This window comes from Corapipo altera, unplaced genomic scaffold (assembly GCF_003945725.1).
Source record: "Corapipo altera isolate COAL_440 unplaced genomic scaffold, ASM394572v1 23, whole genome shotgun sequence".
Lineage (NCBI taxonomy): Eukaryota > Metazoa > Chordata > Aves > Passeriformes > Pipridae > Corapipo > Corapipo altera.
Genome location: NW_020884878.1, coordinates 11732928 through 11754613, shown reverse-complemented (window position 1 = coordinate 11754613; position 21686 = coordinate 11732928). Strand labels below are relative to the sequence as shown.

At 43.6% G+C, this 21686-nt stretch overlaps 1 protein-coding gene across 4 annotated transcripts in view; it reads right to left on the bottom strand.

The window, feature by feature from the left end:
* CCDC88C (coiled-coil domain containing 88C) overlaps window positions 1-17461 on the bottom strand; it is a 98416-nt gene extending 80955 nt beyond the window's left edge. For 3 of the 4 annotated variants that reach the window (XM_027637858.1, XM_027637859.1, XM_027637861.1), the window contains exons 1-3: window positions 17039-17461; window positions 16832-16932; window positions 8774-8882 (exon numbers count right to left, since the gene is read on the bottom strand). In XM_027637858.1, the coding sequence (XP_027493659.1) occupies window positions 8774-8882; window positions 16832-16932; window positions 17039-17098 (270 nt within the window). In that variant the 5' untranslated portion in view covers window positions 17099-17461. The remainder of the gene's footprint in view (window positions 1-8773; window positions 8883-16831; window positions 16933-17038) is intronic. The other variant, XM_027637860.1, reaches the window with a different exon arrangement.
* Between the last annotated feature and the right edge of the window lie 4225 nt (window positions 17462-21686).

Here is a 21686-nt window from a genome sequence, read left to right as displayed (position 1 = left end):
ACTATGTCTAAAAAACAAATTAAATAAACATCTTGAGACTTTTAATAATGCTAATTATGAAAGAACAGACAGTGACAGCTCCACAGGGGCCACTTCTGTCTGCTGAGCAGATTTTATTTAGGCACTTTTCCTGGCCATATGAGGACCCAGCAGAATTTAAACACTTAACTCTCCTTCAATTCTATCTCTTAATCATAATGGGAAACAGGAGAGGCACAAGCTCACACACAGCTTATATTCCAACAGCCCATCTAAACAGCTATTTAAAAAAAGGCATTCTGCTTACTTAAAGTATAGCGTGCACACAATTTAAATTGCTGTCTTATTTCATTTTATAAATCCTTCCCTTTATAAACCAACATGTGTGCAAATGGGAGATGCATGCCTGAGCAAATGACAGCATTTCAATTTCTGTGCATTCACAAGCAGGTGCCTTCCTTAATTTGTGCTGGTACAAAGTCCATATGCCACATATAGTAGGAAACACACCCTTTCCTGTGAATTGTCTTCAGCAAAGAAACTAGCACACTAAAGCTCCCTCCTGTCCCCGGGTCTGTTACTTTCTCAGGTCCAGAGGTCTGCTCAGCAGGATAAATCTGGATAGGCAGGATAGGCATCTCCACAACCTTCATGCCCATTACTTGGCCCAAGTGCACTCACATTTGCCAAAAGTACTGGAGATCAACATAAGCTCAAGCAGACCTTTACAATGCAAACCACAGTTTTCAGAATTAAATACAACTCTGTGTTAGATTCAATGCACTGTCCGAGATCTCCCACGCATTCCTGAAACTGATACTCCTTCAAAATGACAGAGAAGCGTCACTTGAAAAGACATCTCAAATACCTGTCTCGGATGAAAACACACTGTGAAAGAACTGCCTACGAGTCTAACAAGTCACTAAAAAAAGCAGCGCACAAAAAGGTGAGAGTTCATTACAGAGCTTTGTAACAAAAGCTAACTAGGATGCTGTTGGAGTGGAAAGCCAAGGCCAGCTGAGTTCCAGGCATGCACAAAGAGACACTCTCTGCACCACGGGGTCACAGATGTCACTGGAACTGACAGGATCAAGCCTTGACACCAAACCTTAATCCAGAGTCAGAGCTGTGTAAAAGCAAGGCTGTGGACTGAACCACAGGTGTCACAATAATCTCAATAAGAGTCGTCCCAGATTAAATAACACCTTCAGAGACAGAATATGACAATAAAATAAGAACATAAATAACTTTCATTTACTACCTGCCATTAAAAGGCATAAGTTACTTGCTTTGGGAACTGGTATGCAATTTGGGGGATTGTTTGACAATCACACTTTATGCATTTGTGGAATTCACCTTCTTTTCTCTTTAAAGACTTTTCATGAAAAGTACTACATGGCATGGAATGCATTACAGAAACACAAGCAATAAAGCAACCTTTAACTTTCACTTTTTATTATCTTCCAGCAAACAGTAAACCTCAAAGCTATTTTCAGCTACAAGTGGCATGCAGGCTGTTTTCTAACTTACCCAAAATTGGTAGGCTCTACAAAACTTAATTCCCTCCTTCACAAGGCTTCAGCTGACAAAAATAGGACATTTGCCCAAAATTCAGGCAGCATGAACATGGCTGTCTGGTGAGCCTGTCTGAACAGTAACTTACATCTTAAACCTAATATCCAAAAATATATGTAGTAGAGGACTGAAATACCCTGTGGCTTTAGCACTGGTAATCACAGCAATAGTCTAGGAGATTAACATTAGGCCTTGGCTTTCATTAAGGAAAGTCACACACTCTCACATTACTATATTTTAAACCATATAAAGGACACTGTGGATGCGTTCTACATTCAGACATCCCAAGAAATGCTTTCAATTAACATGTCAGAGGTTAAGTAAATGTTGCTGTGTGGGAACCAAACAGTTATTCCATACTGTAAAATTTTTACAGGTCACTTCCGTTTGCCTCTGTATTTTGGGATGCTGCTTCTCTCTTTTCTTGGCTCAGTTTCTTTATTTGTCTGCATAAGGAATTCACACCCCTCTAGCTTATTAAGCAAAACAAAGACAAGAATACAGACACATGTCAGCCTACTAGTACTGCCCTTTCCCACATTCTAGCTCCAGGAAATTAAAAGTAGCTTAAAACTCAGCCAATTCTCTTCCATCTGTTTCAGGTCACTATTTCATTCTGCATTAAAATGCACATAGAGCCTCAAGGGAAAAAATATGTCTCTAAGATCACTCCTCTCTTAAACTTCCAGACAGAATTCAATATATCAGCCAAAATGCATCCCAGTATCACAGCCAGTAATCCCAATCAGGTGTCCAACAGCACACTACTAGTCATCTGGAATGGCAGCTCTCACCAACCTGGGAACACTTAAAACTGACATCTGCAGAAACTTATTTCAACTCTGAGGCAGAAATGTTTGTCTAGTTCCTCTGGAAATGATCAAGAGCATTTTCACTGACAAAGCATCAGACAGTCTGGTTGTTATGTTAGTGATGAGTCACCTGTCTCAGTCTTCCTTACTGAAATACTTGATAGCAGGACCTATACAAATGGTCAGTATTTCTGTCATTCTTACATTGTTCCACTGCAGCACAATGGTACCACTATTTTCAGGTGAAGAGCTAAATCAAAGACTAACATCAGTGGTTCTACAATTCCCAGAATGTCTGCACCAAGGTCAATCATTCCCTTGACCTGCACCCACCTCTGTGCATATCTTCACAATACCAGTCTTACATGTTTCATGATCATGCTAACTGCAGAACAGAGAGCCTAACTCAAAACATTTTTATCACTGCAGAATCAAGAAAGCCTTGTTAAGCTAAGTACTGCATAAATACATGTAGACAGTCTGTGCCCATAGCAAGTTTAACTAACTGGAAATCAAATGAAGAGTAGAAGTGGACACAAATACACAGCTAATAAGGTCCTACTCCAGGTTGTGCCAGCGGCAGAATCTCCCGAGCCCTGAAGGCCCACTGCCTTACTGAAACACAGAGTATCTCCACAATAGTACCTTACTACTAACTTACTTGTCATACTAGCTTATTTATTGTAGACTTGTGAAAAAGGCAAAGGCTCGGTGGTTGTTCATTGGTTTTTTGTGTGCAGCTGTAACTTAAGGCCACAAGAACATGCACACTACCTTTGATAGGTGCAACAATACAATTTCCAATGCAGAAAAAATTTGGGAGACTGTATGCATACAGCCCACTCAAGTGTACAGAAAGGGAGAGAACTGCACCTAAGAGTGCTTGAGATCAGCCAAGTATTTGAATTAGAAAGAGCTTATCTGTTGAAGCTTCTGATATCTTGCTCTTGAGAAAGCTGACATTCTCAGTTAATAATCTTGAAACTTAAAGCTCAAGATAAAGAAAGGCTGCCCCTGAGCCACAATTAAGATCTCTAGGGAACAGGAATCAAATGAAAGCAGTCACTTAGGCATACCATAGTTTAACACACCAAATTGACACAGTTAGCAAAAAAAAGTTTAGTTTTACCTAATTCAGTAGGCCACTGTGGTACAAACTTCCCCCCTCAGAACAGAGGAATGCTTTTTGACTCATGGATGTACACATTTATGTGCATTTCTAGCATTTTGGTGTTTACTCTGCTAAGGACTGGATTACTAGCCCACTAGAACTAGCCTGCCTAGTAGGGAAAGATTCCAGCTCATACAAGAGGACATTGCTACTTCCAAAACTTTATTTATAGCTTGAGTACAGTTGCCAGTCCATAATTTGTGCCCAAATCTGGAGCTCCAAGTCTGAATTCCTCTTTGCAGTCCAATCAAGAGCTCTAAACCTGACTCAATGCTTCAACTACTGAAGTGGGAGTTGTTTATTGATCTGGAAGCTACTGGTATTGCCAAGACCTTCACTGATCCACAGGGAGAACCAGCATTTGCCCCAGCCTGAAAACAAAGTTATCTCTTTTCCAGAGGTTAGAAACAGCCTCAGCACCAACATCAAATCACAACAGCCAAACTCACAGATAGCCAACATCCTTTAACACACCTGATAAAAACTCTGCTGCTTATACTTGTTTTATATGACTATAGAGCAGCCAAGAGGAGGACACAGGTCTGAAGAAGCATGCCTTAGAAGTAAGGTATCCTTGCTCACCATGAAGTGAGCAAGCAAAGTGATTTAGGTGGGGAGAGTAGGATTTGTGGTGACATAGTCTCTAAAAATTCAATTGTTTCATCTTTACCCCCCCCTCACCAAGGTCACTTTAACAAGAACACTAGGGCTTATTCTGAGTTTCTTGTTGAAGAGGCACATGCCACACAGTCACAGCTGGTTTCAGAACTGTCTCAGTACAAATTTTTTTTAATTCCAAGATATTTCTAACCTTTTCAGAAATATGAAGTAATCTGCTAGGTGTTTAGTGGCCACAACTGTAGGGAATAGAAGCAACAAAAATACAGCTGTGACCACACTGCAGTATTCTTTCCAACAGCGTTTCTCATCCATGTACTCCAGATGTGACCATAATACCCACCCAGGAAGTAGCCAAGGGATGATCACATTCTCTCTGTCAGTCTGAAATTTTTCCATGTAAGCAGTAGGATTTTTTGCTTAAGAGTGCAGTATATCCTCTTGGGAGTGATTACTGGCTTTTTTTTTGAAGGTTGGGAAACTACCTGACATCAAAACAGGCCCTTTTACAAAACTCCTTTTTCTATGAACTAATATCAAAGTGGTTTTTAGTTCCTTAGAAAAAACACTAAACTCAAAGACTGACCCATGGACAGAGTTAACATAACAAAGCCACTTCAAGCTTCCCCTGTCAGCCTGGCTTAGGCTTCTTCCAAAATTTCAAAGGTTGTGAGCATGTTACCCAAGAGTTGCAAATACCAGGACAGCTGCTCTTATGTGGAAACTTCAAGTAGCAGCACCTACAGGATTTAATCAATCAACTCTTCCACAGATTGTTGCAGCTCAAGGGGTTTGATTTTGGGGTTTTTTAAACATTGTCAACACACTCTTACAGAAGCAGTGAAACACCACCATGAAGATGGCTGCCACTGCTGGGATTAACCACCATTTAGAAAAGAAGCACAAGGCCACAGGGAATTAAGGCCATAACTGTCAAGAGTGCTTATTTTAGTGAAGCCAAACATCCTTCAGCCTCGCACTACTCACACCTGAACTGTTTTCAAGCCCATTTAACTGGACCAGTAGAAAAGCCTCAGCAGAGCTCACAATAGAGCATTTCAAAGTGAAGGTAGAGCTCAGGAATAGCAAGGTAATTTCACCTTTGTCGCATTGGGCTAGACAGTGTCAGCTTAAGGACCAAACTATGCCATCAACACAAGGCATCAGATGACAGCTGGAAGTCAGTCTGTTTGGTGAGCTGCAGTATGTGGTGAAGACTTCACCCTTTCACCAGGACACACAACACCTGCACCAGTAAGAAGTGGATGAGCATCTCTTCTCCAATACACTCAGTTTTCTACTGAACCCTTCAGTCAACATCCTCACTGCAGTTATAGACAGTAACCTGTAATTCTCTGTACTATTCCCTACGAAAACATTTTGAATTCAAGTTTAAAGACAGCCAAGTGTCAGAATTCAGTCAGAACAAGAAGAGTCACATAAAAATCACACTATGAGCAATGAAAATATTCTGCTGTAGTCAGCCCTTTTCCAAGATATGGCACCAATTCCAGAAGTTTTATGACCAGCCATTTCTCCAGTGAACCAGTAGTGTAACAGTTATTAAATGCAAATAATGTCATATTATCTTGAATGCTAATGAAATCCCACAGCAAAATGAGTCGCTTGGTTGCAAAAGAGGGACCTCTCAAGTCAATAGAAGACCTGCAAAAATACAACTGCTGAGAGAGCGGGAAATGCAGAGATGTTGCATACTACCACTGGTAACAAATATTACATAGCCAATAAATAAATTTAAAAACCACCAAAGCCTGCAGCAACCAATATTGTCCTCCATTTTAAGAGTCTTGACACTGTTTTTCTTTGTAGCCATCAAGCAATCCAGTTTTATGCAGCTGGAAGTTTCAAGATGGCAACTCTTCAGAAAATTGCTACTAAACTCAGCAGATTTCTGAAAAAGAAGGTTATTTGAACTAAAAAAAGGCTTCTTCATTGCATTTACCCCTCCAAAGTTATGCCTGCTGAAGCACAGACTGGAGTTGATGTTTAAAGCTCAAACCAAAGCCAAATTCCACCAATAACCTGGTTTGTTCATAGTCATTTCCAGCACAGACTCTCAGCTTATGAGATCAGGAAAGTGCCAACAGTGTAACACCTGGATTCATGTTTCTAGATCAGACCTGTCCTTGTTTTCTGAAGTAATATTATCTGTATTAATGAGAATTTTGCTTTAATTAAGAGTTCAGCTACACAGATATATGAGAAATCTGATATTAGTTACAGACAGACTAGACAATTACATGATCTGAAATGTCAACTACCTTCTGAATATCAGTATTAATTTTAGCAGGCACTTATGTCACCTTCCTCAGATAGAGTTTACAGTACCACGAATTTATGTCATATTCTTGATTGCTCTTGCCCAGTACAGAGAAGGGCAACTATTCTTTTGTACCTACCAATGTCCTTCAATAAAGAATGAAGTGACATTTTCCTCATTCTAGATTACTTGGTCTACCAAATTTAGTAATTATGCTGTAAATCTGACTTGGGTCCATTAAGCAAAAAAGAATGTAAAATGTCAAGGCAAACACTAATTTTAGAGCTTTTGTTTCTCTTGAGGAAGCAGAATATTTGTGTTCCTATTGTTTGTCAGGAACTTTTCCCTCCCACTTCCAGTCTGCAGCCATGTTTTCAGTCAGTAAGACAGTATCCTTATTTTAACTTAGGCTAAGGTATACTTCATCAATACTACTTCATCAAACAATGGCCACAGCTTCAGCCTATTTAAAAACATCTCTAATATTCAGGAGAGAAGTAGCCTAAGAATATTTAATTATTAAGAATATTTAATATTCCAAAGCATCCATTTGGTTGCATGTTGAAAAAAGCCTCAGTAAAAGCTACTTGAATCATATCCTAAACAAGAAACCTTCCAAACATCTAACAGAGACATGAGTACAGATGTAATGTTATATCTGGCATCAATCACACACAGGGCTTGGTTACAGCATAGATGGCCTTAACTCCCCCCAGACTGTGGAGAGTTGAAGGCTGCACACCACCACAAAAGGTGATCTCATCTTAGCATCAAGACCTTGGATGTTACGATATGGATGAAGATATGACTGTGGCAAGGACAAATAAGTTTCTTGTACAGTGTTATCAATAAAGTTATTTCATTTTAAACTTTGTTGTAATTACATTTTCAGGACTAAATGCAAAGAACGATAAACTATCATGACTGCTTTGTTTACATACAGTATACACAGTTCTCAGGCAGGATTCAGTAGATAATTTCTGGGCTCAATAGGAACATCACTGTTAAGCCTGCTGCTGCAAGCCTCAACTACTGTTTGTCATTGAAAACTCTGTGTCTTAACCTATTTTTGTTGTTGCTGGCTTTATTGGATTACGACTACACAGCTCAACAGCCAGGTCAACAAGCAACATAACACGACTCTGAGTCCCTTTTCTTTTTTCCTGACTCTCATCTCTCTTCAGGTACTCTGAAGAGGTCAAAGCATCGGTTTCAAGACAAAAGAAGCACATGAATGAGAAACACCTGAAGAACCAGACTCCTAGACTGTAAATCTTGTGGGGCTGAGGAGAAAGGGAAAAAGACTAGTCCTATTCTTCTTTCTTGTAGACTTCATATAGACTATTTACTGAATAACAAAGAAACTACCAAGAAAACAAACAAACAAACAAACAAAACCAAACAAAAAACCCCACAAAAAACCAAACCAACCAACCAAAAGTTTTCTGAGCACACTGACATCCACTCCTAGAGTATTGCTGGCTTGTTCATTATGATCGAGACATATATGCAGAGAAGCATTTGAACAGTCCTCAGAGTTTTCAGCCTGGTTTATACTGTACAGCACTCAAATCTGGCAAAAGATGTGTGGAAGGAAACAGCAGAATAGCTACCTCCTCACTAAGGAGTCTAAATATACCCAATTGTGTGTATACAGAAATTCTATTCAGAGTAACTGAATTCACTGCTACAGCTTTCCAGCAACAGCCAACATGGATGTAAGTCTGAAAAAATGCTCAGCTGTCACCACCCTGGTTTCAGAGGAGCACTGTTACAGTAGAGGAACACTTACAGTCAGTTCAAGGATGTCACCTAACAAGTTCTGAATAAACAATGGCTTTAACACAAAGAATATGTACAGAATGTAAGAGGTCTACCTTCAAGCTAAGCAGATTTATTTTTCCTTTCAATTTAAGGTTTATATTCTAATGTTAAAAACATTTCTTCATCAGTATTTTATTTTCTAGCAGCCCCTTTAAAAGAAGGTTACTTGTTTTAAACAAGTTTTGTACTTGGAAACACTATTTCAATTTCACTAAAGCCCTTCACATACACAACCCACAATCTTACCACAGAAGAGCCTTTTTACTACATGCACCTCCAAACCCAAGCACAACTTGTTCTTTGAAAAAGAGAAGGCAGGGAAGCAGCCTCTGGCCATGAGGAATAGATAGAACAGATAACTGTATTGTCATTTCCAGAAGTATGGCTGACAGTACTTTTACGCAATTTCCTCTCCATTTCCTACAGCAAGCTTCTTTGAGCCCCTGGCCACTGCACTGGCTAAAACAGTATAGCAATCACCACAGCTCAATAAGCAGAGAGCAGAAATCTCACCTGATAGTAAGTCTTAATGTTTCTGACTAAGATAGTCAGGTTTTGAACCCGAAGATAGATGTCATTATTTACGTGCTTGTTGACGCGTTGGTTGGTTGGCCGAGGATCTCTATGAAAGAGGAAAGAGAAAATAATTTACCTAGTGTTAAGACTTAACATCTCAATAACACACCAATAGGAAAACCCATAAAAGTTAATGCATTAAGTACACCAACATAAATTACAGGGTACATAAACATTAATTAACGATAGAATAAGCTCATTATCTTGGCACCTATGCATAAATTGGAAATAAAGCTCCGTGTCACAAAGTACCCTTCTTTAAACCGCACATCACTTCAGGGTAGCTTTCCTCCTTACCTATATTTCCCCAAAAAAAGAGCATATCTGGTTTGCTTTGATCTAGCATGCACAGTCTCTGATAATAAGGGGTTTTCCTTATTCAAATAAAGGAAGTCTGGGAAATACTACCATGCCTTCCTTGGCTTTGGAGTTTTATGACAAGAAGAGGGTATTAACACTTGATCAATGATCACTGTGAAAACTGCACAAAACAAATGTATTATAAACTGAAGGGCAAAAAAAGAATACTGCACTTCTTACACCCATATCATCTAACTAGATCTCTCATATACACGCTGTGTTTTAAGGAAATAAAAGGAAATAAAGGACATAAAACAAAATTGTACCTGAAGCAATTTTATTTCTAAAATAAAAAATAAGCTGCAAATATTTTAACATGAATATATACCTTCAGATACTCGAGGTACACCCTAACATGATACAAAAAAAGAACCTGAAAATCTTTATCTGCCAATAGCATAGATCAAAGCTTTGTGTTTCCCCTCTAATAATGACTCTTATCAGCAGACTCCTACACAATCCAAACACCTGCCTCCCAGAGCTCTGCTCTGGTTGTTAATTAAGCCATTCACAGCTCTTCCAGGGCCAAATACTGAAGTCGGGCGTTGACAAGGAAATAAAAGAGGAACTGATCCAATATTTATTTTTAAAATATATCTGCCAACGTTTACATAAGTATGTCGAAGAGCTTTTTTTTTTTCTTTCTCCAAAGGCACGACTATTCCAGAGCACCTTTTGAGTGAAAGCAGTGCTATAAGTATGAAAAAATACACAGATATTCTGGAGACAAGATAATGTTAGACACGGTATTTCATGTACCAGGATTCAAGCAATCTGAAGTATAGAAGACCAATACTGCTACAGGCATTAACTAGCAAGACACTACACAGTCTTCACAGAAGCAAAGCATTTTGTATACTGATTGGCACTGTAATAAATTATGAAAGAAAAAACAAAAAGAGACAACTGCAACAAGCTTTTAAAGTAAAATCTGTAATAAGTATTCTATTTTACTGATGCTCAGATACAGCAGTGCAGAAGCCATACCCACAATAGTTTGACAGTATGGGTTCTCAGCAACACTGCAAGTTGGGAGAATCATAAATGCCACCTGGGCTTGAGCTCAGTTGCCTTCAGTACTCTGAGCAGATGCTGGACCCTGAAGGAAGCTGGACACATTTACCCTTTTTAGGCAAAGTCATGACAACAAACTGGGAAGTCAAAAGAGAAGAAACATTCAATAAAGAGAAACTGGCCAAACAGAAGCGTCAGCCTGCAGTTCTCAGTTCTTCACAGTGTCCACGTGAAAGCTCATGTAGGCAGCACACTGCCATGCCACACTCTGGCAGTGTCCCAAGTCTACAGCCAGAAGCAAAAGCTTTGACTGTACAGCAGAGCACTACTCCACAACACTTTCTAGAATAGCACAAAATGGGTCAAAAATCCACAAAATACACCCACTGACCACAGCAAGGAAGAGGCTATTTCTTTAACAGCTGTAGGCTGTGGAACTGCAGGACTTGGATGAGGTTAAGACACAGAACAATTCCTCCTTCCCAGACAAGACCTGCACCTCTTTGCACAGAGGAGATAGTATTACAAGAACATAAGCAGTGGCAGAACCAGGCTCTCAGAAGCAACTTCAGAGCTTTTATCCTATCATCTTCGTTAAGGGTAATTGATTGCCCCAAGAGCCCTTAATGCCACTGACCTCAGGGTCCTCTTAACCTGCAGCCAAGCTGCAGCACATAGTGTCACTCTGGCACTCCTGCCACTCCTCTTCAAAGTTAAAAGCTTTCCTGAAAATAGAATGTAGCTCAAAAAACCAGTAGTTATGTTTCTTGAAGATATTGTATAACAGCTTCACACATCACCTCAGCTCACTTCAGAGAGCATCCTCTGCACAAGACATGAAAGGCCAGCACAGCCTACACTTCAAACTACCACAGGGCTTATTGTCTTCCACAGGGAAAACTAAACAATTTCTTCCCAATAAGCAATACCCAATCTCTTCTTCATTTGTTACCATATTTTTTCTTAATCCTGGATGAAGTAAGCTCAAATACTGACTACAGCTGCTTTTGTTCCACAGACAAGAACTTCCAACAACAGAAAGTCATTCTTGGAAGGACCGGGAAGATTCCACTCTCACCCTCCAAAACATATATATTCATTCTTTCCAAAGGTTTGACACACGTGTTTACTCAGAAAGAATACATTTGTTGCATTTTTCAAACATTTTTCCGCATCACACCTCCGGCCTTGAATGAATCCACTGAGGTTCCAGCTGGATCCCTCCCGCTGATGTTGCCTCCCCCAGGACACTCACCCCGTGCAGAAGGGGTGAGATGGAGGAGCCAAGGGAGCCAAGCAAGCCACTCACCTGGTGTGGGAGCAGCCCCAGACCCACCTGCTGCCTTCCTGCAGAGGGAGCAGAGAGCAGCCCAGGGCAGGCAGGTCTTTCCACAGGGGGATAGGGCAACATCCTGCGGTGAGCTGCACTCAGGGAAGGAGCAAGCTCCCTGAAAACCCACAGCCACACACACTTGCTCACCTCAGGAGAAGTGAAAGAAAAAGGCTAAAAAGCTAACTAGATAGAGGTACTCCAAACACTACAACTGGAACAGCCTGATCTGCAGCAGAGAAATGCAGGAAGGGGAAGCACAGTCCTCAAGGAAAAAAAGCAACCAAGTAAAATTACACAGTAAGAAGCAAATTCTGTGCTTAAAGACATGTCTATCCTAAAGAAAACAGAACTGTTGGTACGCACATTATAGCACCTGCCTGGTCGGTGAAACTTGTTTATGAAGAATTTTATACAAAGAAACTCTTTCCAACAATCAGACTGAAAATGAAAAAGATTATTTTGCAACACTAACCAGGTAACCCAAACAAATTCCTGTCTGGACGTACCTGAAAAAACCCTGAACACAACCTCAGATGCCTTTTCAGTCCTTTGATGTTTGGTCTTTCCCTAACAAATATACTGTAAATTTCTCTTTTTTGAAAACCACCTACTCCTCAGATCAAAACAGTTATCTAAATAAGACTGAGGCAGCATGGCTGAGGTGTGACTACAGGAGGTACTCCACAAACCAGTTAAAAACCACCCAAGCCAAGCGTACAGACAGTCTCAAACCTCACTATATACCCAAACATTTTAAAGAAGTCCTCCAGTTTGCACACACTGATGACTCTCACAGAAGCAGAAAGGAAAGTAACAGTCAGGTAAGTGACAAGTTCAGCACACATGGAGCCAGCAGCACAAGTGCATGAAGACGCAACCCCTTAAGTCACCAATTAATAAAAGTAACAACAAAAAAATAATTTAAATTTTAAAATTCAAAATGATAATCCCATTCCTACCACTTCTGATAAGTCACTTTGACGAGCAAGGGGGAAGGCCACAAGTCTGGCCCAAGGGTTCTGAGACACCAGAAGGAACAGGCATGCCCAGTCTCCTGTGGCACTTTGTGCTAACCAAATATACACCAGTCTTGGACCAGTCTGACTCTCCTATCATCCAGCTTTTTCCTCTGTCATTAAGTGAGATAATGCCACTAAGGCTGGCAGGGTTTCTAAATTGCCTAGAAAATGGTAGAAAAATGTACCTCTAAATAAGATTTTAATTTAAAGAGATGCACATCTCTAGCCTTCTGGTATTCATGCCACTTGCTACAAACCACAAGAAGCAGGCACTTGTGTTCCTGTCACATGGTCTAAATTAAAGAAGACAGATCAACAGAACCACAAACCATGACAGCTGCAATTGAAATGGAAAAACCTATTATTGTGCACTTTTATAATGGGGCTTCAACACAAATAGTTTTATCAGCTGTATTCCTAACACACATTCCTGTTTGCTAAATGTTTTGACAGAAAAGCAGGGTTTACTATCAATTAAAAGAATTAGAACAAGCCAATGTGAAAACACTTATGTGCCTGCATGTGTAAACCCCCACGATTTCTTACAGAAAGTTTTATTTGGAAAGTAAATGGGGCAAATATTTGCTTATGCTTGTAGGTATTATGCCACAGCTGCAACTGTAGCACTGAAGGCAGTCTATGTAGCCACGTGCTAATTTCATACCAGGAAGTGACACAGAGACATCTGAAAAAAGTTCTCTAAAGAAAGTCTGCAGAGAAGCTCATTAACCTGGTACCAGCAACCCGGAAGCTTGAAACACAGCAGTTCCACTTTGAAGACTAACAAACATTTTTACATGCAGAGTATTCAGCCAGTACTGCAGGTCTGCAAAAATCAACTTGTCCTTCATGAATGATCAGGTTGGGGTATACACTTGAACAGGACACAGGAAAAGGAAACCACTCATTTACAGCAAAATGACTTGAAAAACCATGTATGTTGTTTTAAAATCTAAGTGCGGAAACATAACGCTGCTGGCTCTTGCTGTTGAAGTTAACTCACTGAACAGCTAGGCACCCCTACTGGGAACCAAGCAATCCTCAATTCTCTTAAAAATATTCTTGCTTTCTTTAGAGGTCACCAGGAAGCAAAGGGATCACCAGCAAAGCCCAACAGCTGGTTACCTACTGACCACAATCTGCCTAAGCCCAGGCCAGGTTCCCTTCCCCTTGCACTATGGCTACATTTGGCACTCCTGAGCAAACTGCATTTTATTCAGGGCTGGCATTCCTGGGCACAGTTCATTTCTGAAGAGGATGAAGCAAAGACACAGCCCTATTTTCACCTCCTCTCACAGAGCCAGCAGGGACCTGGCAGGCAGCAAAAGGGATAGATGTCACTCATCTCTCTAGTGACACAGCTGCTGAAACAAATCCACTGCCTAAAATACATTGACTGTAACTTTAAGCAGCTGGGATCTTCTCCACCCAAAGTTGCCAGACAGCGCTTGGGGAAAATCCAAACTATTACAACAGAAATTAGAGGTTGACTGAACTCTTACAGCCCACTCACACCTCAAACAGCCAAAGCCTTACTTTTACTCAGCAATCTCCACTCAACAGGTATATCTGGATTTCTTCACAGATCCACCTGTCTTTTTTTTGCCCTGAATTAAACTTAAAATCTGCTTAGCTGCAGAACAAAACCGTTGTATTTTTAGTAGCGAATTTCCTAAGAATCTGGTTTTCAAAATCTTCAAAGAAACATGCTGACTTGCAGCAAAGTACCACATCACACCTGGTGTTTAAATGCATGTGCCCCTGTGATTTCTGTTCCAGTGATCGAGCAAACTGGTTAAAAAAATTAAAAATTAAATAACACACGAGTGATAAAACAGCTATCCATGTCAGGAGACCCACTCTTACACCCTGCAACCCCCTGCTATCTAAATGTTGTGCATGCCTGCATCTGTGCTTTCAAGCAATCAACACTATCATGGCATGGCATATCAAATTCTAGCATATTTATCAAAGGCCCTCTAATACAATTTCAGCAGGAAGAAATCTTCAGCCAAGCACTGAAAGCCATCTTCAGGACTAGGACTTGAAAAAAACCTCATGAGCAAGCATTTCTAAGAACACATTAATTTTTTTATTCTGAAAGCTCTGTGGGGCAGAAACACGACTTGCAAGGCTTTCCTGACTTACAGGCAAGCAGTAATTACACTGCAATTTCTAAAGGTGAAATCAGGGAAAAGTAAAAGTCAGTTACCACCTCTCCTGAGCACCTTTCTGAGTCGAGATACATAAATAAATTTACAATCCTTCCTAAATTAAACAGTACTGGGCTCTCAGTACAAAGCTTCTGGTTTCAAACTCCTTAAACACCACTAGAAGCACTGCCAAAGCTGCCAAAAATTGGGTGAAAAAGGCCCGATTGTGTATAATGGGACAGTTTCCTATTCCACACCGCTTGTGCTTCCCACACTTCACTTTCTGAGACGCTACTGGCAGAGATGGTTTTTAGGGAAAAAAACCAACCACGAGACAAAAATAAATCAAAACCCTACCAACTTATTTACCTGACTGCTTAAAACAAGTAAATGTGCCAGGGCACTTCTCATAATATGCATGAGATCAGACCAAATGCCAGCTAGTGTCACTGCACTCAGCCAGCTTATATGCTTATCTTCCTCGTTTCCATGAGATCTTATCATTCACTCCTTGTCCCCAGAGCATTGTTCAGTTGCTCCTTAGACTTTAACGACTCTGTATCTCTTTAGACACATTTCAATGGCCAATTACAAAATACTGGTTTGCCCACACCACCTGACAAAGCTCTTCTAAAGTGTATTTCTCATAAGAATGCTACAGTCACTCAAAAGCCATGTAACTTCATAAATTCAAGAGCGACTAAGTTAATTTTTCTTGGTTTGAAATAACAACATTGTTGCACATGTAATCAGATAAATTTATTAGACAACAGTGTTAGTTTAGTTAAACCTGCAGCACACTCAACTTCTCTTGAGTGTAGTTGGTCATCTCTGTGCCAAACAAAGTGATCATAAACCAAAATTTAATTTCCCATAACTTGGAAAGCTACGAGCCTGGATCTAAACATTCATACTCAAGGCCCTAATTTGCAAAAAGTTATCTTTTTAAAGTGTCACTTTTCCTGAAGAAATGCTGGAGATTATGCCTTCTCTTTACAACAGGTTTCCAACTCAGCTAATGTTTTACACAGCTAGTTTGTTATCTCCATGTGGACTGGCTGATCTGGATTCTTTCCAGTTCAATTTTTTCACTGTTGGTAACATCAAACCAGAAGCAAACTTCATTACCTTCTCACATGGAGCAGACAGGTACTAGAAGGTAACAAAACTTGGCAGATTGAGTGGGTGAGGCATGGGTAGTCAGACTACGTTATTTTTTTACAATTTAAAAGACTCTAATATGAATTGTTCATTTAAATGCTTGGCCTAACACTGCAAAACACTGGTCGAGTTCCAGTTGATTTCCATCACTTAAAAGAGTGCAGTACCAAACCTGAGTGATTTCCAAAGTCTTCTCATCTGAAAGCCAAATACTTCAACCTACAAATTCTCTCTCAGATATATTTCAGGATATTTAAAAGCAAATATAGAGAGAAGAGAACATAGTCAGGATCTACATGCAGCAGATCAGCAACAGGAAAGGATGTGGTTAAAAACACAGTACAAGCCCTAACAGCAATTCACGTCGACGTTACAGTATTTTCAGCGCTTCATCTTTTAACCAATTTCTAAGTTCCCTCAACACATGGCGTTACAGTGCTGCGTGAGGAAGTATCATTAAGTTGAAAAGTTTTTTCTAAATTATGTATTTAGTATCTAAGTTTACGCAAGAGCAGACAAAGTTCAGATGAATCTTCCCAGTAAAGCTTTATATGACACGGTACTTTCATTTCCTTCTTTGTACTGCCACACACCTTCCATTGCAGCATGTGTGAACAACTGAGAAAATGTAACTGTTTGGGGGGGAGGGGGGGGAACCGAGGATCAAAAAAAAAAAAAAAAAAAAAACCCAAACCCACAACGAACAACCCAAAAAAAACCCCTGGAAAAAAGTTAAAGAATATTTTTTGGAATTGGATTAGTTCAGGCTTTTCTTTCCCCCTCTTGGTTTTTGTTAATTTCAAGGAGCAACCAAAAGGAAAGTCGCTCTGGCCCCACGCCGCCCGGCTGAGAAAGATTCCCGGCCGGACTCCGCTCGCCCGTCGGAAGGGGCGGCTCTGCCCCCGCCGCCCGGGGAAGAGAAGCCGGGGCGCCCTCCCCTCTCAAGCCCACTCACATTTGAAGCATGATTTTGTTCAGGACGACGCCGTCCACCAGGTCCATGTAGACGCCGAGGTTGTCCTGGTCCCCGCTCCCCAGGTCCCCGAAGGTTTTCACCTGCCGGAGGAAGCACAGCGGGGTTGGGGGATGGCGGGCGGACCCAGCCACCCCCCGGCAGGACGGGGCTGCTCCGGCGGCACCCCCCGCTCCCCGCTCTGCTCACCCAGGTCACCAAGGGGCTCTGCAGGAAGAGCTCCAGGAGCTCGGAGACGGTCACGTCCATGTCGCCGGAGCTGGGGCGGCGGCGGGAGGCTGCGGGTGCGGGGCCGGCTCACTCGGGAGACAAAGGCGCGGAGCCCATGGCCCGCCGCCCCGCTGCCCGCCGGGCGCTGCCTACAGGGCAAACAATGCGCGGCTCATCGCTCCCCCGCCCCCGCGCCGGGGGGACGCGCGGGGCCGCTCGCCGCCGCCGCGGTGCCTCCTCCCAGCGGCAACAGGCCGGTCTGCCCCCGCCGAGCTCGCCCCGCGGCTGCAAGAGGGGCTCCTCCGGGCAGGAGCGAGCCGCGCCGTGAGAGCAGGACGAAGAGGCTGAGCCGCCCGCGGCGAACGCCCCGGGGCCGGGAGCAGAGGTGCGGAGCTCCCGCGGGACGGCTCCGAAGGCGCCGCAGCTGCTCCCCCGGCTCCGCTCCGGCCGCGGCGGTACCTGTGGCGGGCGCGCCCTCGGCCCGGCAATTACACCCGGGCGGCGGCACGGCCGTGACGGGCACGGCCCGCCGCCAATGGCAGGGGCGGAGGGGGCCGGCTCCGGCCAATGGGCGGCGGCCCCGGGCGGCCGCGGGGGCGGGACGCGGTGTGGGGCCGGGGCGCGCTGCCCGTCCCGGTGTCCCCCGCCCGTCGCGGCCCCGGGAGCGGCGCTCTCCGCCCGCGGCAGCGAGAGCGGCTCGCGGCCTCTGCCAGCCCTGGCGGGGTCGGGTCAGGCCCCGCACCCCCCGGCTCTGCGCCTCGTTCCCCCCTTGTAACCGGGGTGATGCGGGGCCCCGTGGCGAGGCTCGCCCGCGAGGCCGCGCCGGGGGCGGCGGTACCTGCCGGGAGCCGCCCGGCACCCTGCCCTCCTCCGCTGCGAGCGGGACCGCGCGGGTCTCAAGTTACCGCTTTAGAAAGCGCGAAATTCCCCTCAACAGTACTTCAGCTGGCGAGAACAGCCTTCTCAGGGGCGCTTCCGAACGCGCCTCGTACACTCCTTAGTGCAGCTCGAAGAACTAAGAGGGAAAACTTTGAGTACAGAGAGCGGCGTAGCCTGTTGCGCGCACCTTGGGAATGAACCGGGAGCAGGTGCCCGTGGCGCTCCCGCGGCAGGTCCTGCGACGGATTCAGGGCTGACGGTGGCGGAACGGGCGGTGTGAGCCCATGTCCGGGGGGAAGCCGCGTGTCCCGGCGGGCGCAGCGCCGCGGGAACAGCCCGATTTTCTGCCAGAGCTCCCACTGGGTTGCGAGGTATTTTCCCCTGGAGGGCAAAATTAATTCTGTCTTTAATCAGGAAAATATGTAATCCCAGGTAATCTGAATTATGACTGCTTTATTTATCCCAGTCTCAGAATTCGGGGAAAAATAATTTAGTCATGAACAGCTTAGTGTGCCGTGTCACATAGTTAGGCTCGGTTTTGCCAGGTTTGACGGTTTGCTTTATTTTCACAGATATAATCTTGTATCAGTCTTTGCATCAGCCACTTCTTAGTGCATTCTACCTGTTTCTTGTTCAATTCTACTGAACTCGCAAAATATATTTTGGATCTTGCACAGTCAGGCAAACCGTATCTGAAATTATGGTTATTATTAACCACTTAACTTTCCATATGTATTTTTGGAAAGGAGGTGGGTACATGGGTGTTTGTGCATGGGCTGAGGGAGAGACATCTGTTGTTGTGCCTGAGGGACCAGAGCAGTTTGCAAGCAATCTATTACTAGATGATAGACACTGGTGTTCATTGCGGTGGCCTGTTTGTCCCACTAAAGATGGGGTTTAAGGATATGCTTTATGCAGATCCTTATTTTAGGCAGCCCCCGTAGACCAAGGAAGGACAACTCTTGGTTGCTAGGCAGCCCTGGCACATGTGAACTGATGCTTGTTTACAAGCTGGTACAACTGTTTTGCTCAAACTTTCTTGAGAGGATGTACCAGAAGGGTACAAGTGGTTAAATTAACCCTTTGCTATGTGAGTCATGTAGTCCAACCATTTCTGGACCTGAAAAGAAGGAAGTGTTGAAAGCAAACCATCTGCTGTAGTAGGAAGGAGAAATAGATATACTTTTGAGTTTAACAGCTCCTGCTCAGGTGTGGAGAAAAAAAGAGTAATGGTTAATAGTTTATCCACACTTCACAGAGATGGACTGCCATACTTTGATTTCTTGAAGCCTTATCATGTCCTTTTTTGTGAAAAGATTTCATTAAAAATTTTTTAAAGCAGTTACTGCAGTACTTAGATGCTTGTGTTAATCAATAGAATTGAAAGAAAAATAACTTAATATTTGAAAAATCCATTCAGAGAAGACAGAATACAGATGCAAGAATGCTTTTGCACTTTTCACAACTTGACTGCGGCTCGTTTGTAGGAGTAAACCCCGACAGGCTCCTGAAATGAAACAATGGCTGCATGGTCTGGTCCAGGTGTTGCCAGCAGTGAGATAACTGAAGGGGAGGGCACATTGTGGAGCACGGTTATAAAAACCAGATTTTTTATCCAGGAAATCTTCTTGGGGATGCCATTAGGTCCCAAATACTCACAGGTTATTCTGTGTTACAGAAAATATTTGGCCATGAGCAGTAGGGTAGCTGGTGCTGGAGATGCAGCCGCAGTAGCAGGATGGGTTGGGGATGGAGCTGGGGATGGCGGTGGGGTTGGGGATGGGATGGGGTTGGGGATGGGATGGGGATGGGATAGTGTTGGGGATGGGTTGGGGATGGGATGGGGTTGGGGATGGGATGGGGTTGGGGATGGGATGGGGATGGGATGGGGATGGGGATGGGATAGGGTTGGCGTTGGGAATGCGGTGCCGCCGCCTCGGCCGCGGCGGGCGGGCTCCGGGCGCCCTCTGGCGGTGGCGAGCGGTGCCGCGGCTGCGGGAGGCGGCCGCGCTCTCACGGCTGATGCTGAAAGCGAAGGAAAAATAACGGTTTTCTTGCTTTGAAATGCGGTGGGAGCGCTGATATAGTTTGTAAAAATACTGTTTAAACTTGTTGAACACGCGTGGGGCAGGGGCGATGCGGTGTTGCGAAGGGCCGCAGGGCACGCGCTGGGAAATGCCAAGGAGTTGCGAGTCTTTTACACCCCCCGGGCGACGCGCTCTGCGGGCTGGCACAGCCCGGCTGCCATGGGCAGCAACAGGCCCAGGCTTGCCCGGAGCCCCGCCGAGTGCAGGGCTGGGGGACGCGGGGCTGGCGGAGGGCGGGCTGCCCGCCTTGGGCAACATACAGACTCCGGCTATTGGCCTCCAAAATGGCTGTGGAGGGGTTCTCCCCTCGCTAATTCTGTATCATACCTGTCAGCCCCAGCTGCGCGTGTGCTGCTTCCTCCATGTCCTCTCCAAACTGCGGCTTAGCATTCATAGTACAAGCACTGTCATTCACCCACCTCGTGTACCACTACCTATCTTGTAAAATTATACAGTCAGAAAGATGGCATCCCAGTCATAGCTATACTTATTATCTAACCCCTACTTTTTTTTTTTTTTTTTTCATTTTTCATGGCTGGGCTTCGCGAACAAAGGTTTGGGAAGGCTCTATCCACATTTGTTACAGGCACGCTGGTGGCTTATGAGGCCAATATGAGACAGACATATCCAATTGCAAAAGGCACAACAGAAAGACTCCTTAGATGGTATATTCTGCAAGACACGATTCTTTCTGCATTGCCTTTTCTCCTCGAGAGTGATCCTGTGTGTGTTCTCAAAGGAGACAGCTGCATTATAGATGGCATGTCTCCAGGCCTCCCGATTGGAAGCCAGAGTAGACCAGTTATGGTGACCAATGTGGCCAAGGAAAACCTCACCTACCTACTACAGGTTACCTACTACAGTCAAGTTCTCATTTCTGACGGTACCTGAAGCTGCCGCTGTCCCACAGCAGATAAAATAAAACAAATACCAACACATATATCCAAGAAAGTTCAGATCCAGACACGTACGTGCAATTGCATTTAGAAATCATGCTTCTAAAGGTAAACTAGTGTTGGAAACCTGTAGTATTTAAGTTTAAATTTAATGTGATTTGCAACATTTGCAATGTTATTAAATTTAATAACATTTGCACGTGGTCAGCTTTTAACTAAAAACATAATTATCAAACAAGTAAGAAGCACGAGAAGAGCGATTTAAAGCACATACAAAGGTACAAGCAGCTAGAGACACCAGCATGTTTAATGCCTCCCTTATCACCATGTGTATTCCTAAAGCACTCTTCGCAGCCACAAAGCACTCGATTTGCAATGACACAGACTACAGAAGGAAATTTCTAAGCTCAAGCATTTCCAAATGTTCCTTTAGGCCGACTGTAAATGGCATGATTCACCTCCCTCAGACTGTCCCCTAGCAACGAGTACAACCATCAACAAAGCTCCACCATTCAGCTGCTGTCTGAAGTGTAAGTTGCTGAGGGATGGGAATAACAGAATTCACGAGGTTACAATACAGGAGTTAAACTCATGGTAATCAGGAAAGGGCTTTTTCTCCTCCTTTGCTTGGGACTGTCCTTAAGTTGCTTTCTTGTAAATATGACTCTACTGTTCATCAACCAACTTCTCAGCTATGAAGCAGGTTTGCTTTAAATAAACTCTGGAGCTGTGGGTGCCGCGGGGGGGGGGGGGGGGGGGGGGGGG